This window comes from Indicator indicator, chromosome 13 (genome assembly GCF_027791375.1).
Source record: "Indicator indicator isolate 239-I01 chromosome 13, UM_Iind_1.1, whole genome shotgun sequence".
Taxonomy (NCBI): Eukaryota; Metazoa; Chordata; class Aves; order Piciformes; family Indicatoridae; genus Indicator; species Indicator indicator.
The window spans coordinates 21,016,303-21,032,895 of NC_072022.1; the positions used below are offsets into that span (position 1 = coordinate 21,016,303).

General features: G+C 39.7%; 1 protein-coding gene across 1 annotated transcript in view; it reads right to left on the bottom strand.

The window, feature by feature from the left end:
• Window positions 1-13,456, bottom strand: part of ATP11B (ATPase phospholipid transporting 11B (putative)) — a 63,085-nt gene extending 49,629 nt beyond the window's left edge. Inside the window, exon 1 of the mRNA XM_054385752.1 lies at window positions 13,346-13,456. Within this exon, the coding sequence (XP_054241727.1) occupies window positions 13,346-13,456 (111 nt within the window). The remainder of the gene's footprint in view (window positions 1-13,345) is intronic.
• Window positions 13,457-16,593: the final 3,137 nt, after the last annotated feature.

Genomic DNA, 16,593 nt, shown 5'->3' on the forward strand with positions numbered 1-16,593 from the left:
TGAACAGGAAACAAAATTAACATGTAAACTAAAGTCTGCTGTGTCCAAACAATTTTCAAAAACTGGGAAAATATCCTCAGTTTTGAGGTTGTGGGCTCATTCTAGAATATGAAAGAAAAAATTGTTAAGTCTCAAAAAGGATAAAGAATGCTTGCTATCATGCCAGCCTCAAGTCCTATGAAACTTGAAAAAGAAGAAAGAGAAAAAGAGATGAAAACATATATAAATTCCAAAACCTCAGAGGCACCCTCAAGATAACCCTCAAGATTGAGACAAATAAAAGGTCTAAACAAATAAGGCATGCTAATATGCTGTGAAAAGTGGCCTTTGAGAAGATTCTCACTGGCTTAAATAAAAGAGCATATGCATTTGACTGAAGAACACTATTTCCAACCAAGTTCTGTCTTCAAGAACTAACAGTTTGCCTAAGCTCAGATGAGACTTCCTGCCATTACCACCAATTCACACACAAGTGCTTCAGGTCTAACGGTTGATACTTTCATCAACTGCCACTGCCAGGGCAAAGGGGATAGAGGGGTTGAATGGGCAGAGAAACCCACCTCAGGAGTGCAAGAACACCAAATGACAAGAAACATTCAAAATCATCTCAAGCAACCCTACACACCTGAGACTGAAAGACAGAGCAGTTGAGACACAATTAACTGCATCTACAAAAAGAGAATAAAAGCCTCTTATAGGAGAGCTGTAGAAAAGAATCAAAAGGCTGTGGCTGACCACAGGCTGAATGTGAGTCAGTAATGTCACCCCACTGAGAAAAAGGCCTTCAGTACTAAGGAGACTGGAGGAGGAGTGGGAGCCACAGTCGAAGCACTGTGAACCAACTGGACAACATCCAGAGGAGTGGAACATGAGCCACCAGAGATCCTGGAAACATGACATAATGCAAGGCTGAACAATCTAAAAAGCAAAAAGCAAATAAATTAGAGTAATTTAGCCTAAAGGAGAGGAAGCTTGTGATACACTAGTACATCTTCTGATACATAGAAGACTATTCCACTGAGGAATGGGGTAATCTGAAGGACAAAAAGCAGAAGTAGGCTTAAATTGCAGCTAGGAAAACACAGTTTGGATATTGGAAAAACAAACAAAAAATCTTTTTATAGAAAGAAATAGTAATAAAATTTTTAAAATATCAAAATAAGTCACATGGGAAGGTTGCAATGTCTCTGTAACTTATATCTAGGTCATTCAAGTCTATCTTTAATTGAGCCTTTCCTGGGGCTACATGACTCACCAGAAACCTTCCTAGCTCTAAAGTTCTGACCTGCAGAAGCAGGAGATGGCAAAAGACAACAAACAAGACTGCAAACTGTAATAATTCAGCTAACAGGCCAAGAAAATTACCAAAATAAAACAAACAAACAGAAGTTTTAAGACACAAAACAAAATAGTGAAATTAAACGGTAACGGTCAAGTCAACCAATACGGATTCAACGATTGTTTGGGAAGCAGTGAATTTCAGCATCACACATCCCTAATCTTAAAACCAACTTTACACTGCATACAGTCTCCTTGCTCTTTGAAGCCAAGTAAAAAGACAACTGATTAAAGAGCTAGAAAGGGCATTAACAATTCCATTACTGGAGGTGAGGAAACCACTTTTGCTGCTGTGTGAAACCATGCTCAGACCTCGATTTGCGTCAAATAAAAACTGAAATTTCACAGTACACCAACAGAAGATACTTTTCCACTGTTTAACTACAGAGGGTGATGAACAGTGAGCATGATAGCTACATTAAAAACGGTTGGTATAACCAGTCAAAAAATTTATTTAATCTGTTTATATCTCTGACATGGGGCACTATGTATGTTCACATTTTAAAGTAAAGGAATAATTAAAAAATCCTCCCCAAAAGACAAATATTTGTATTTGACACTATTGCTACTGAAACATTCTGCTTCAGGAAGAAAGAAGTCTAGAAGAAAGAAAGAAAGAAAGGAAAGGGGAATTTTCAAAGACATTTGAAGGAGAACAAACTTTAGATGACAAGAAGTGGAAGGCTGCTCTAGTCACATGCTCCAGTGTAAAAGCTTGTTTAAAGATAAGAGTGGAGCAGTGAGACCAGAAGTAGTTAGGGGAAAGGACAGGAAAAAACATACAGGATGCCAGAAGCAAAAAGAAGGGAACTGTTCACAACTTTAGAAAAATGAAATGTAAGTACGAAAGGAAGATGAAAAAAACCCAGAAAATTTAAAAGGAGAAAAATATTGGTAGAAGCACTTTTGCTATCTGACATTAGTGACATGCTACCTGTAAAACAATCCAGAAGATGCCACATTGGAAGTGTTTTGCAAGCAAGAAAAAAGAAAAAGTGCTTAATTAGTAAGACTAAGTTCTTCTCTATCTCAGAAAACATCCTCACTTTGAAAAGTGATATTCTACATCCTGAAAAAATTCCACTGTAAACCAAACAGATGCAAAGCAGGGAAAAGAAAAAAAAAAAAAGGGGGGGGGGAGGATGCAAAGAAAGCAAATGGCAACCTTCTGATGGCAACAAATGCTAATCTCCATGACACTTGCTAAAATTTATTAAAAGATAAATGAAAATTTTCAGGGAGACTAGAGTATCACTAAATTTTTTCAAAAAAATATTTCTAAGCCTTTTTCAGGCCACTACCTGAGCACCAAAAAGTTAAGGAGCTTAAAGATACTTTTACTGTGAAAAGCAAAGACTTCCATACAACTCAAGCCTAACTGCACAAGCACTTCCCTCAGAGCAGAACACCACCACAGCTTCATCTGATTCAAAGAAGGTAATCTACCATCCAAATCAGAATCTCAGGCCAAACAAGTCTAGGGGTGCAGTTAAAACAGCTTAAAATTGCAGTCTGTACACACACAGCTCTGTTTTGTTGACATTTAACACAGAGAAAGTGCAGAAGGTGTACAGTCAGCAGATCTATGGAGATGGCAATGCACAAGCAAGGCAGGCTGGGGGCAGGCTGGGGATGAGAATCTCTTCTGCTGTCAGAGCTATGGTTGGAAAAGGACATATCCTTGACAACCCGACTTGCTTGACTGTAGTCACAACAGGAAGTTAAGTGCCAAAGCTGGAAACAGAACCAAGATTTCCCAAGTTTCATGTCTGCAGCTACGGAAGATCATTTGAAATTACCCAACAACCCTGTCATCACATCATTAGCTGGTGAGACCACAACCAGGCAGATCTTCCCGTGAAATTTTAATTACACATCTCTCCAAGGAAAATTCTGCACAGATGTTGAGCTTAATTGTTCAAGAACTGAAAAGTCTTTAACTTTTCTGTAACCATGGGGCTGGTCACAGATCCTGCTTCTGACACAAAAGTGATTTGCAGTCCAAATTTCTGCCCAGCAAGTGGATTTTGCATTGTATCTATAAGCAAGCCAGCAAAGAGGTACAGAAAGCACATTGTTCCCTAATTCCACTTATTAGACAGTTCTCTTTCTAATGTCATTATTAAATTCAGGGTAAAACTAGGGTAACATGACCTTGTCAAAGGATTTCTGCAGCTAAAGAGCATGAGCAGAGAATCCCTAAATTACATTTTGAGCCTTGCAAAAAGATTCAGTTGTCATCAGCATCTTTCAACAAAAGTTAGTTCTTCTGCAGTTATCCAGTGAAGTGATTTCTAGATAACTGCACAGATCATTGACTAAGTTTATTATAAAATCTGGTGCTCAAGGCTTCTTAATCAGGTGGTATTACATGCATAAACTCTAAACACAATAAAATTTAACCATAAGATTAAGTGACTTAAGAAAAAAAAAAAAAAAAAGCTAAAGTTCAACCACTCATAAACATAAACCAGGCATTATCTGCCCCTGGAACGCAGGTCTCATTTTAAATCCCTGACACATGCTTTCCCAGATGCACCCAGATAAACCTGAGAAGTTTCTTTTTGCAGATAATCTATTAATTTATGGCAGTATGCACTGTGCCCTCCCCAGGCTACAGCACTGTCAAGTGAGGCAGCAGAAATCCACAGATCTTTCAGCTAGGATTAGCAACAGGAGACCAGCACACAACAAATCAATTGCTGTATCAAGCCTTGCAGTATGTGCACTGATGACTACAAACCATCTGACACGTAATTTCTGCTTATGATTTGCATAAAGCTAGTACACTTCAAGATGACCAGCTAGTGTTTCTTACTCATAATTCACAGATTCTACAGGGAAACAAAAACAAAATGATGTTGCTAGAGCTTCTGCTCTGTGACCAATTTTTAGTGAAAGGGGTTTGAAAGAAGGAAGTCTCAATTAAAGCCTCTTCCTCCTTTCAAAAACCACACTGAAAACTGCTAACGGAAGTAGTACCTCCCCCCACAAGCCCCCTGGACATCATGTACTAGTTAAATAAACAGAATAAAACTCAGTGGCAGAAAGCTTTTTTTCCTAGGGAGGTGACTGACTAGCCATGCTGCAGAAACAGAACACCACATTTGCTGGCAGATAGACCAAAGCCTGCTGCCAAGACATTGTGATTAAAGGTGTTTTGAGGAAATGGATTTTCTTGCTTTGGATTTAATTTTTTTCCTCTGAACATACAAGGAATGGTTTTTCTCCTTGTCAGAGAAGATAATCTATTCACACTCCATGCACATTTTCAGAAGTCTGTGTAAATCTGTACTCAAACCAGTCAACCAATAATTCTTTCAGTCATATAACTGGGCAGTAGTCAAACTGAATTTGCCATATCAAAGGTTAATATGAAGAAAGAAACAGCCTCTCACAGCAATTTTAAACACTGCTTTAACAACTCAAGTAGTGAATCAGCTGAAGCACCCTGGGGTTTACATAGTGCCTTGTAATTTGTTCCTCCTCTTTTAAATACCACTGCAGTAAAGAAATAAAACGGTATTAAAAGTCATGCACTATTCATGCAACTTCCTCTTCCTGCTTACTATATCTGCAGTTGTTTAAAATATCTGATAACAAATCATGTTGTAACCTCCTAAATGGCCTATAACCAGGCTATACTTCTTTGTGAAAATACTCTAGGACACAAGGCCTGAGAAATCAAGAAGTAATAACCTTTCCTTTCACAAAGTTTAAAAAACCCCTAGTGCTGTACTTAGAAACGTTCTACTGGTGCTGGGAACAAAGTCCTGGTTGCATACAGCTCAGGTTATTCTTATTTTACTTTATTTTGTCAAAATGGCCACAAAAATAACTTGGAAAAAATCCCTACTTAAAATTTAAAAATGTATCTATCTTCATTTATCTGCAAAAATAAAAAGCAAGCTAAACTGGCCTCATTCACTGCTAGCATACTTCTCTGCGCCAGTTTCTCCACTCATGTGACTGATGCCAAACATACTGGTCTTATAACATCAATAAAATCACAGAAAGAAAAGCAAGCTGAGTAGGCAGGCTAGGCTTTCCAACTTAGTGTTCTCAAAGACTGCTATGATGTGTCCAGCAAAGAATTTCAACAGATATTTAGGTATACTGCATCAATTAAGGAAGTGGCTCTCTTATCCTCTCCAACAATCCAAATCACAGTGCTTACAATGCATAGCCCATTTAGGGCTTTCTATGATAGAACAAACCTAACACTTTGTAACAAATACTCTTTTGGGACTGTCTTCACCAGAATTCTAAACTTTGTATTTTTTGATGAGGGATTATTAGAATTCTTATCCTCTTGCATTCAATGTATTTAACCAAATGCCTGTAAAACATTCCTCGTTCATTGGTTTATTTTAGGATGTTCTGTCTCATACTCAGACACACAGATTAAGAAAATTATGAATAATGAACAGATCCAGTAATACTTTTGATCATATTGTTTTCGATGGAAAACAGACTTTACAGTAAATTTGTCTTCAACTCTTCACAAAGAAAGCAATTCAGTTAACATTCAGATTCTGAGAAGAAAGCCTCTATTTAAAGGAAATGGCTAGTGGCTCCCAAACTACTTTTAGGAGCCAATTCAGTGCTTCTAATTTTTTTTTTCCTTTAAAAAATGTATTATGATAAAGTCCAAGAGTCTAAGAGAAGTTGAGGCTTGACAGTATCTGTAGTCCAAAGTGTTCAGTCTTTTGCTATATTTCCCAAAACAGGCCACTGCTCTAAAGAAGTGGGAATGAGGATGCCTTTGAAGTTCCAACTACACAGTTTTAATCTCAGAACACTTTTCCTCTGTGAGGCTCAGCAGCCAGTTGCCCTTATCTGCAATACCATCCCCCTTTCAGACAGGTACAAACATAGAATAGGCAAGATTTTCAAAGCTGAAGTGTGGCTTTAGACACCCACCAGGAGGCAACTACAGGGCATCATATTAAATAAAGGAATGGATATCTCAAAAAAAAAAAAAAAAAAACAAACAAAAAAAAACCCCAATAGCCACTTTTAAAAACACTGCTCAAAATAAAGTACTTTGAACATGGAAAGTGCTAAAATTTTGTAATAATCAATCATACAGAAATGGCAGTTACTAAACTAAGAAACACAGAACCAGTACATAAATGAAACTCATACAAATCCTTCATATACATTGAATAACTCCAGTATCTCAAACAAACAACATCGAATTGCATCCTTTCTGCATAGTTCCTGCTTTCATTTAAGTCATTTTAGAGTAGAAATACTTTTCTTGGATTTTCAGTATTAAATAAGGCATTGAAACCTGTGACAGGTTCTGAACTTGCATGTAAAATTAGAAAGCAGTTCCAATTTTGTAACTTGCAACTCCACGTCATACAACAATTTATCAAAAGTCCATGACGGGACAAATACAGAAGAACCAAACATTTGTTTACATACTTCATACTATGTGCACTATTATCTTAAAATGAAATGCTGTTTACCTGCTGCTTTAAAGAGTCATTTATAAAACTACTTTACTCAAGCATGAAGGCTCCTCTTTTGAGCTACTCCTGTGACTATTATCCCACATAAACACTGAAAGCAACCATTTCCAATATTTAGATTTGATCTAGTAAGCAACAGCTACTATGCCAAACAGCTCCTGAACTGCAAAATCAATTCATGTTCCTTCAGTATGAAAAAAACCAACCACTTTTCAAAAACTTCTTCCCCTAAAACCACCCCTAGATAATGTATGTTGAGGTTTCTGGAAAATGTGTGCCCAAATTATACTGAAAATTGCTTTGACAGTTGTTGTTCAAGGAATTTCAGAGGAAGAGAATTTAGTTCATAGCTTCAGCTGTCTAGCTCTTCCTATTAACAATCCTAGATAAAGTCTGTTCTGTTAAAGTTAACATTAGGAGTTTTGAGTCTATTCCATTCATTGAACACCAATTTAAGTTTTAATTCCATTTCAAAATCCATAAATGTGATTTATGACCTAAGTATCAGTTTAATGTCCTGCCTTCAGACATGTTTACAAACCAGTTTATCCTTAAAGCTTGCTAAATCTTAAGCTTCCTTTCTATTTGTAATTCTTTTTTCTAAACAGCTATGTAAACATCTGCAGAAATTATCACAGTCACCCATAAATCTAGCAAAAAAAAAAAAAGTGGAAAGGGAGTAACAAAATGTGACAACATTTAACAAAATAACACATTTTGGTATAAACTACATAAAACGTCTTTCCCTAGTAAAATATTTCAGGATGAAAACAAACAGCTTGCCTTTTGTTTCCATCAATATCTCTCCTTCCCATTTACAGGAAAATTCCCTTTTCTCATGCTTATTTTTACTCAAAGTAAACAAGGAAAAAACCCAAACCTTTTAAGCCACAGCATGTGGGAGGGCAAGGAATTACAGGGTTTTGTATCTTAAATCACAGTGTAGCTGTTGGTCCTACTTTCTATCTTTTCTGCCATGGTCTGTACTATTGCTAAGTGGTGGTGGTGGTTTTTTTTTAACAGCAGTTCAAAAGAGGTTTGTATTAAACAAAAAAGTCTAGCTGCAAATATGTCACCTGTGTTTTGCTGGAAGATATGACCTTGCATTTACAGACTCTGTCAGACCTATTTTGCTGCTTTTCTTATCTGCTGGCATACAAACAGACTTTGTGCTAAGAAATTAAAGGATCTCTTCGGAGGTATACTGTAGATACCTTCTTGAAGCCCAGTGAAATAGTTACAAAAACAGACATCACAGAACGTTAGGGGCTGGAAGGGATCTCAAAAGATCTAGTCCAACCCCCCTGACAGAGCAGGATCCCCTATGCCAAATCACACAGGAACGTCTCCAGGTGGGTTTTTAATATCTCCAGAGAGGGACCCCACAACTTCCCTGGGTTCATAACTACTGAGAACACCATAGCATAACAAAGAAAAACAGATGGCAGGTCACTACTGAAATGCACAAGTCATGAAGTATTTAATGAAATTTAAACACATTATTTTTCTCTTGTAACTCCACCTATCTCTCCACCCCAGAAAAAAAAAAAAAGTTTTAATTAATTTAGCCAGTCCATCTCAAACTAGAAAAACAGATACTAATGATATCCAAAACACATGTTGGAGGTTATTAAATTCAGTGCATTGACTTGCCTTAGATTTTGAATTTTACCTTCTGATACAACTTTAGAGGCAATGTCTTAGCAATAAACAGAGGCATCCACTCTTAGCATTCTCTCATCCCACCAGACACCATCTACTGACCAGAACACACAAAGCTTTTGCTCTTTGTCAACAAAATAACTTTCTTTTTCTCAGTCACATAAAACATAAATAGACAGTAGCTATTAAGGGAGCAGGACCCTGTTAGTGTAGGATTATCACACAGTCAATTAAATGGGCATATTACTGTGTGACAAGTGGAAATTTGCCACAATAAAAATTTGCTGCTTAAAAAGCTCATGGCTAGAAAAGAAAACAGAAGGCATAAGACAAGATACAGGTCAAACATCCAAGTCCCACACCAAAGCAGCACATCAGACAAACACTGATTTTCCATGTTTAAAACTGTCTGAAGAAAAAAAAGTGTCAAGCCTGTCTTGCTTAGGTTTGGGTAAGTAATTTTTAAGAGCTTCATTTCTATGGGACAAGATTCAAAAATTACACAGAGGACATAAGGGAGGCCTCCGTTTGGAACAGACAGCTGTCTGAAGACAGGGCCAGGTTCTGCACACTTTGGAACTCACTGTGCTGCAAATGCATTAGCCCTCAGCAGTCGCAGAATATAAAAAGAAAGTAAGGTTAAAAGACCCAAACACAATGGAAGGGTTATTCCAGCTGGTCACAGAAGACCTCCAACAATGAAAACAGGGCCACTTTTACTTCTGTGTAAAGATACAGGGAGCCATTAACCCCCAGTTCTGAAAATAACCACAGCAGCAGAACCTTTGGGCAGTTCCACTCTACATCTCATTGATCCTCTGTGCACAGTAACAACACAGAAGGTTAATACATTAGCTGAGCATTCTGAACAGAGCAACTCTTTCCAGCAATATACATTTACTTTGCTAGTATACAATAACAAACACCCAATTAATTTTAGCCAAAAAGGGAAACAGGCTTCAATGACAACTAAGAAGAGAGGGTGTACTTGTGCCCCAGAAAAGCAATGAGATTTCAGAAGCTAGGACAAGTTCAAAGGACTGCCAGCATTCAGAAAAGGCAGAGAATTCTTTGGGGAGTGGGGGGAGAGGGGGAAAGAGAGGGAGAAGTAACTGCATTGGATCAATCCTATAAAATGATTAAATGAAAAAAATATACATGTCAGTGCAAACAATGGGATCAAATTCTCCCCTCCTTGTTTTGAATGCAAATAACCACAAGTTCTCACAGAATACCATCTGTCTTCTCAGAACAACTTAATAGATACCAGCACCTGGAAGGAAAGGGAAGAATATACCAAACATGCAGTCCTCTGGTGCTAATCTAATTGGGGACATTTTCCTTATTTGTAGAAGAAACTTTTTATTAAAACTCCTCCAAAAGATAAGCAAGAACCTCCTAAAGATATTATCCACAGGGAGGTGGGAACATGGCATCTGACAGTCCAACACATTAAAGTCAAAAACATTCCCTGTGATCACCTGTCAATGAAAGTTACGTAGAACTTTTGGACTAGATGATATCCCTCCCGATCTGAACCTTCCTATAACCATGAAATAAAATAATCTGGTAACTAGGTTTTTCAGTTAAAAGACACTGATCCAAGGTATTAATCTATAACTGTAAGCCAAAGAGAAAACCTAAGTATCAAAGCTGCATTCACCTGAATGCTTTGCTCTGCCTGCTGTTACAGTTGTCAGTGCACAACAGCATTCAGGTTCTTAAATTGCTGGACGAAGACACTATCAAACAGAGGATAATTCTGCTTCTCTTGTTCTGGTATGTGTAAGGGACCAAGCAGGTAGCTCTTGGGTTTTCTCCAAGCAGTATCTTTTGTACATCATTGCACTGTTATCCAACAGATCAAAAAGCTCAAAATACCCCACAATAACAACTAGAAGGGAAAACCAGACACTCTTCTTCACTTGACAGGACTAATAGTCCAAAATTATGCACCTAAGATCATACATATAAGGGTATTCTGTCACAACTTCTGGTGACCTCCTGCCCAGACAACTGAAGTCATCACTTTCTGTTAATACCACTGCAACAGCCTCTACAGACACAGTCCAAATGTTGTCATAAATCTGTCAAGCTAGAAGTGGAGAAAGTCACCGAGCATTACGAATGCCACTTTGTGCTCTTGTTTGGGTTGGTACTGCACAAGTCTGACCAGGAGAGCCACAATAGTGCTCTGCCGTACACAGATCAGCTCTGTAGTCTAACCCATTATATTTGGAAATGCAAATAAAATGTAGTATGTTATTCCTGATTATCCATTTTCCTTACAACATTAAGGATACTTCCTATGAACTGTTTACCCAGTCGCTTTTTTCAAGCAGAGTTGGCTGTGCCTGTGGTGTTATGCAACCCTCAGCAAATCCACATGCCTAATGTCTTTCTGAGATCTCAAGGTAACAGAGCATCTTTCCTGCTCAAAGCTTCTCTTTGAAATACATCCAGACATTTTACCCAAAGCAATGAACTGTAACTCCATTTGTCTCTATATTTTTTTATTAGTAAAGCTTAAGGTACTTCCACCTACTAACTAGATAAAACTATAATATAATAATACTAGCTAGAAAGTTGTACACTGTTAATGACTTACTATGCAGTTTATTTAGTATGGGAGAGCACTAGATTAAGAAAAACTGGTAATGGTAGTGCAAATTGTTTCTGAGCAAACAAAGCAGGACTGAAGGCCAAGATATCAAATCAAACTGATGATTTGGAAGAGTCCCACATAGACATTAAAGACAGTATTACTGTCACCAATCTGCTATATAACAAATTACTGAAAAGACAAATAACACAGTTAGAAAACTGGATTTGGACTTGTAAGACCATAGTAAAGGTGAAAAAAGTCTTATATTCTCAGCACATCCCCTGTTCTCAGAGGCACAGTCATCCCTTTATGTACTTATACAGGCATACATAAGATCTTTCCAGACTAAATCACAGCAAAGTCACCACTTAAAGTACTTAGCTGATTTAATTCCATACCAGGTCCTCTCTAAGGCCAACTGCTTCATTTTCCCTGCCTCTTTTATGACTCTTGAGAACACAAGCTCTCAAGATGGTATACACTCAGAATGATCTCATTAATTAGTATATGAAACACTGTCTTCTTAAACAAGTTGCAAAACATTTGTTGCTTTTGTACAGAGAGTACTTAATAACTACCTAAAAGCACCTTCAGCAAAGTACCAGTTCCTCCCCCTTTCCCCAACCCTTCACTACTTTCCATCATTTCTGCACACCAACATTTTTCTTTTGTACTACTACAACATCCCACTTAAATCACTCCTACCTATTTTCCTGGTTCCAACTCCTTTGTATGGAAGAGAATACTTTTTTCAAAACCTATTGCCACCTCAGGCACAGGTACAAATACATGCTCTAAAGGCATCCAAACCCACACATTCTTCTCTTCTCCTATCAGAAATAAATCAGACACAGATTTTGCCACCCTTTGTTCAAGTACTTCTGCCACCCCACTCTTTCCACTCACTCTGATTATTTTCTCATCTTTTCCCAGCTTCTCAGCCCTTTGACATTCTTTCAAAACCTAAACATCACATACAAAGGTGCAAACTGGAAGCTATGTAAAACCAACGACTACAGACAGTTTGAGTTGCCCAAGTGTTCCTCAGAAGAAACTGCAGGGTGATACCTATGTTAGGCTTTTTTTCATCTTTATGAGCTCTGAAACAACCAAGTCATTAATGTCAAACAGCAGGGTCTATAGAAAAGAAAATACAAAATATGTATCATTGCAATAATTGTTTTCCTTATTCATCCTGACTTTTCATCATCTTGTTCTTATACTATACTATTCCTTCCCTGTCAAAATTAATACAAGTTTTAAACAGCAGTTATTTTCCCATCAAAATAAGAACAACAAGAAGAACAAAAGTCTCCTATTGCTAGGGTTATTGCTCACCTTGTTAGACTAAGCTTTTACTTTCTATTAAAGGCAAATATATTTCTGGAGAGCTGGTCAGTGCACACCCAGTGAGAAAAGCAACCACATTTGGTACTCGAATTCCTAGCACTGATAAAATCCTAATCTAAACTCCACAGATGACAATGTAATACTGCTTTAAAAACCACCACAAATCTCAAGCCATCTTCAAGAATAAAAAAATGCTAGCTATGTTACATCAACCGGGATTTATTCTAAAGAACATGTGTATGGCTGTAATGGAACAGAAGAGTGCAGTCAAAGCTCAGACACAGCAATTCATTTCCAGGTCAATAACTCTTGCTGTCAGACCAAACTAGTGAGGAGCACTGTCAAGCTGGCATTGAGAACATCACAAGAAAAGTGCCACAGACAGAGATCTGGGAAAATCTATGAGCCACAGGAATGGAGGTAGGGAAAGAAAAAATTCCAACCCAAAGCTTAATCTTTTTATGCCTTTTTTTTTTTTAATAAAGTGATGTAACGGATTAGACACATCATTAGTGAGACAAGATTTAACCACTAAAATATAAAAACCTAACTAATTGAAATACTTGTACTAACCTGGGCAACATATGTGATGCAAGGTAACTCCAAAGAATGGAAAACGTTTGTAAATATAGTTTTAAAAGGAATTCCTCCCTTTGAGAAATTGCAAGAGATATAATGCTGGAGGAGGCAGTAAGACAGTATCCCTTCAAATCAAAATAGACAATGTACTTCCCTGCTACAGTATCACAGACATTACAGTCACAGCCTCCTTACTCCCCTTGTAGGCTGCAACAGAAGAACAGCCCAGTAAGACCTATTTGGAGGGAGACAAGCTCTAACTACAGCCTTTTCCACGTGGCTTGCCCCACGAAGAGCCTTTCACGGATCTATTTCTTCCATTTCTCCTCACTTCCACAGCCTTAACACACGCAGCAGCAAGGGCTGCAAAGCTCTCAGGTACAGGGAAATCACTGAGCCGGACGCACACCGACCGAAACAGCCCTCGAAGATTTCGCAACATGAAGGAGGAAGAGAGGCCCATAAAGCTCCGAAGAGTCGGAGCGTCCACAGAAAAGGCATCGTTATTCCGCCGTGAAAAGTTCGGGGGCCCTTCCCAAAGTGGGGCACCGGTAAGGGAAAGCGCTGCCCTGCCTCAACACGGTTTCAAAAAAAGAAAAAAAAAAAAAAACAACAACTAAACAACCGAACATGCCAACTCCCTACAAGAAAACCCGAAACACCCCAAGACCCCCGGCTCACCTTAAAAAAAAAAAAAAAAATTAATTAAGAAAATTAAAATAATGACCAAGTGAAATCATCCCCAGCCCCTGCACCTCCCCGCTCCCGGCGCGGAGCAGGACTCTCCTCCACTCTCTGCCCGCTTGCCCACACCCCCCGCTTCCCCCGGGAACACCGCTGGGGAGCGGCCCGGGCAAAGGCGTCAGGATGGGGGTCCCCTAGAGGGCCGGACCGAGGCGAGGGACCACCGGGCCCGGGGGTGCGTGGGGTGCAAGGGGAAGCCCCCGTGCCGGCGCTGCGACCCCCCGGTCCGCGCTAGCGGGAAGTACTTACCAGCTGCTGCCGGACCCACCGCAACATCCCCGGCGGCGCGGGTCGCGGCCCCCCGCGGCGGGGCCCCCTCGGCTGTGCCGCGCCGTCCGCTGTCGCCGGCGCCTCAGGCCAGGCGTCCGCCGCGGCTCTTCCCCATGGCGCAGGGGCCCGAGGCCGAGTTAGGAGCGGCACAGCCCCCTCGGCGCTCCCAACCTGTGCGGCTGCCGGCGCCCCGCCGCCGCCATCACAGGGCCGCCGCTGACACCCCGCGGCTCGCAGCACTGCGGCCCTCCCCCTGGAAGTGACGTGCAATGGCGAGGGGAGGTGGGAGGGGGCGTTGGGTGGGGAGGATGGAAGGAAGGGATGGGGGAGTCAAGAGCCTGATGCACCCCAGGCCTTGTCTGCAAGGGTTCAGGCCCTGGTCCGAATTTCTTCACTGGACCGAAGTGCCCCTTCTGGATCATAAGGGCCACGCGCAGGCCCGAGTGACCCGAGTGCAAGCAGCCTCCTACAGGCAATTGGGCAAGGGTGGCCTGGACAAAATCCCACCCTCACCTTGCGGGAACTCCGGCCCGCAGCCTACCGGGTCCTCGGCATCGCTGAGACTCCCCTTGTCTAGTAAAGCTACTTCATAACTTCACTGTTCTAATCTCTATTTTCACGTAAAAAATTGCACGTGTTGATTTTGGAGAAAGGCCTTATAACAGGGGGTTTAAACTTAAAGCAAGTGTAGTCCATAGGTACCCCAAAGTGCAAGTGCTGTGAGGATCTTACACCTTTCTCTTCAGCTGCTGCTGGCATTGCTGTGCAAACCTGCTGTTTGGTTAAAATTGGGGATTGAAATGTGTCAGTGTCGGGCAGTAATACCTTTGACATCTTCTGTTTTGCTCTGAAAACAGCTGCTACTTACGAACCCAAAATGCTGTTCAGCTTCAAACACCACAGTGACACAAGTGTGCAGCTTAGGTTCTAGTTCCCCTAAGAACTAAAGGAGATTATTATAAGCAGTAAAGACCTAGGTATTTGTGACCAAATACTGTTGTCAGCAGAGTCAATGACAACTTTGACTTAAAAAGAAGTCTTTCTGCATTTAAAGATCAGAGTACTGTTCTGCCATTCCCATTTGTTCCTAGGTAATTGTGAGATATAGCAACAAATCATGTCTGCCATAGAGCTGACGTAGTGTCTAGTGTTCAGTTAAAAATTTAGAACAAAACTCAAGATTTAAGATCATGTCTGAACAACTGAATCTTGTGGTAAATGATGATAGTTTAAGCATCTGCATTTAATTAGACAAATAACCTTGAAACAGCAGGGAAGAATAATATATTTATCAGGCACTTAGGAAAGCTAATGTTAGCAAAACTCTGTATTAAATGCTAGGCATTATTTCAAAACATTTAAATACATCTAAGCTGAGTTTCAAACAGCTTGCACTACCCTATTCATCTAATGTGAAGTCTAAAATAACAGAGTGATTTCATAGCTATGGCTCATTGCCTGGAGAGTGGCCTTAAGCCAGAAGCTTAACTAATACGCTCAATATTCTTATGCTCCTCCTTTATCCTCAGATGTAGAACAGGGTCCTGACTGACCACTCCATGCTAAACATCATATGCCATTTCTCTGAAGTGTAAGGGTATTTGGTCACTCTGTCCTTGCCAAATCCAAGTATGCGTTGCACTTTCTGCAAGCCTTTATTTCCATTGCTTGCAGTTGTTACATAAAGCTACTTTGCGCTTCCTGTTCCACGTTGCTGAGATGATACTATGTCACCAGATAAAACATGGTAGCAATTCACCTGTGATTTGAACCCTGCTGTTCACATTTTTCACTTTTAAAAGTATGTATTTTTGTGGATGAAAGTATATTGATAGGATGAAATTATTTTCAGAATGCTGTGACCACTCTGACAACAGAAGGCTCTGACTGCAGTCCTCTTCCAATATAGAGCAAAATTCCACCAGAATAACATACTTGCCTATTATCCAAACTAGTGAAACTTTGAACCTTTAAAATTGCTCAAAACCCTACACTAGACATTTATGAAGTTTCATCTCACCCTTGAGAGGTAAATCGTTTTCAGGAGAGAAAAATTGAAGCAGAGCAGCCAAGTCAGATATTGATTAGCCAATAACGCTGCAGCACTTCTGAAATCAAAGGTCAATTGTATTAAGAATGAAGATTCCCACATCAGAGATCCCACTTCAATATTTTGCCCTGAGGCCTCACCTGAATTCACACAGCTCTCTTATACAGAAAAAAATGCAACTGCTGAAGAAAAAAGTCACCTTCTGATATGAAATTAGATTTAACCTGTCACCCAGGCTTTCTTGATGAGACTCCAAGCTTTCTAGTTAAGTATCCATGAAAACAATAATTTTAGATGTTTGTTTAGCAAGGACACAAATGTTGTCTGATATAAAAATGCATGCACAAACATAAAAGCACACAAATGCTAGGTCCAGTGAGCTTTTAATTATATGTTGTACTGGGTTTGGCATTAGTAATTCTTGTGTAATCAATGGCACTACTTTTAGGTTTATAAAACTAAACATTGCTAACCACAGAACCATTGCCTGAACATGCAGCCATCCAGCAGACACC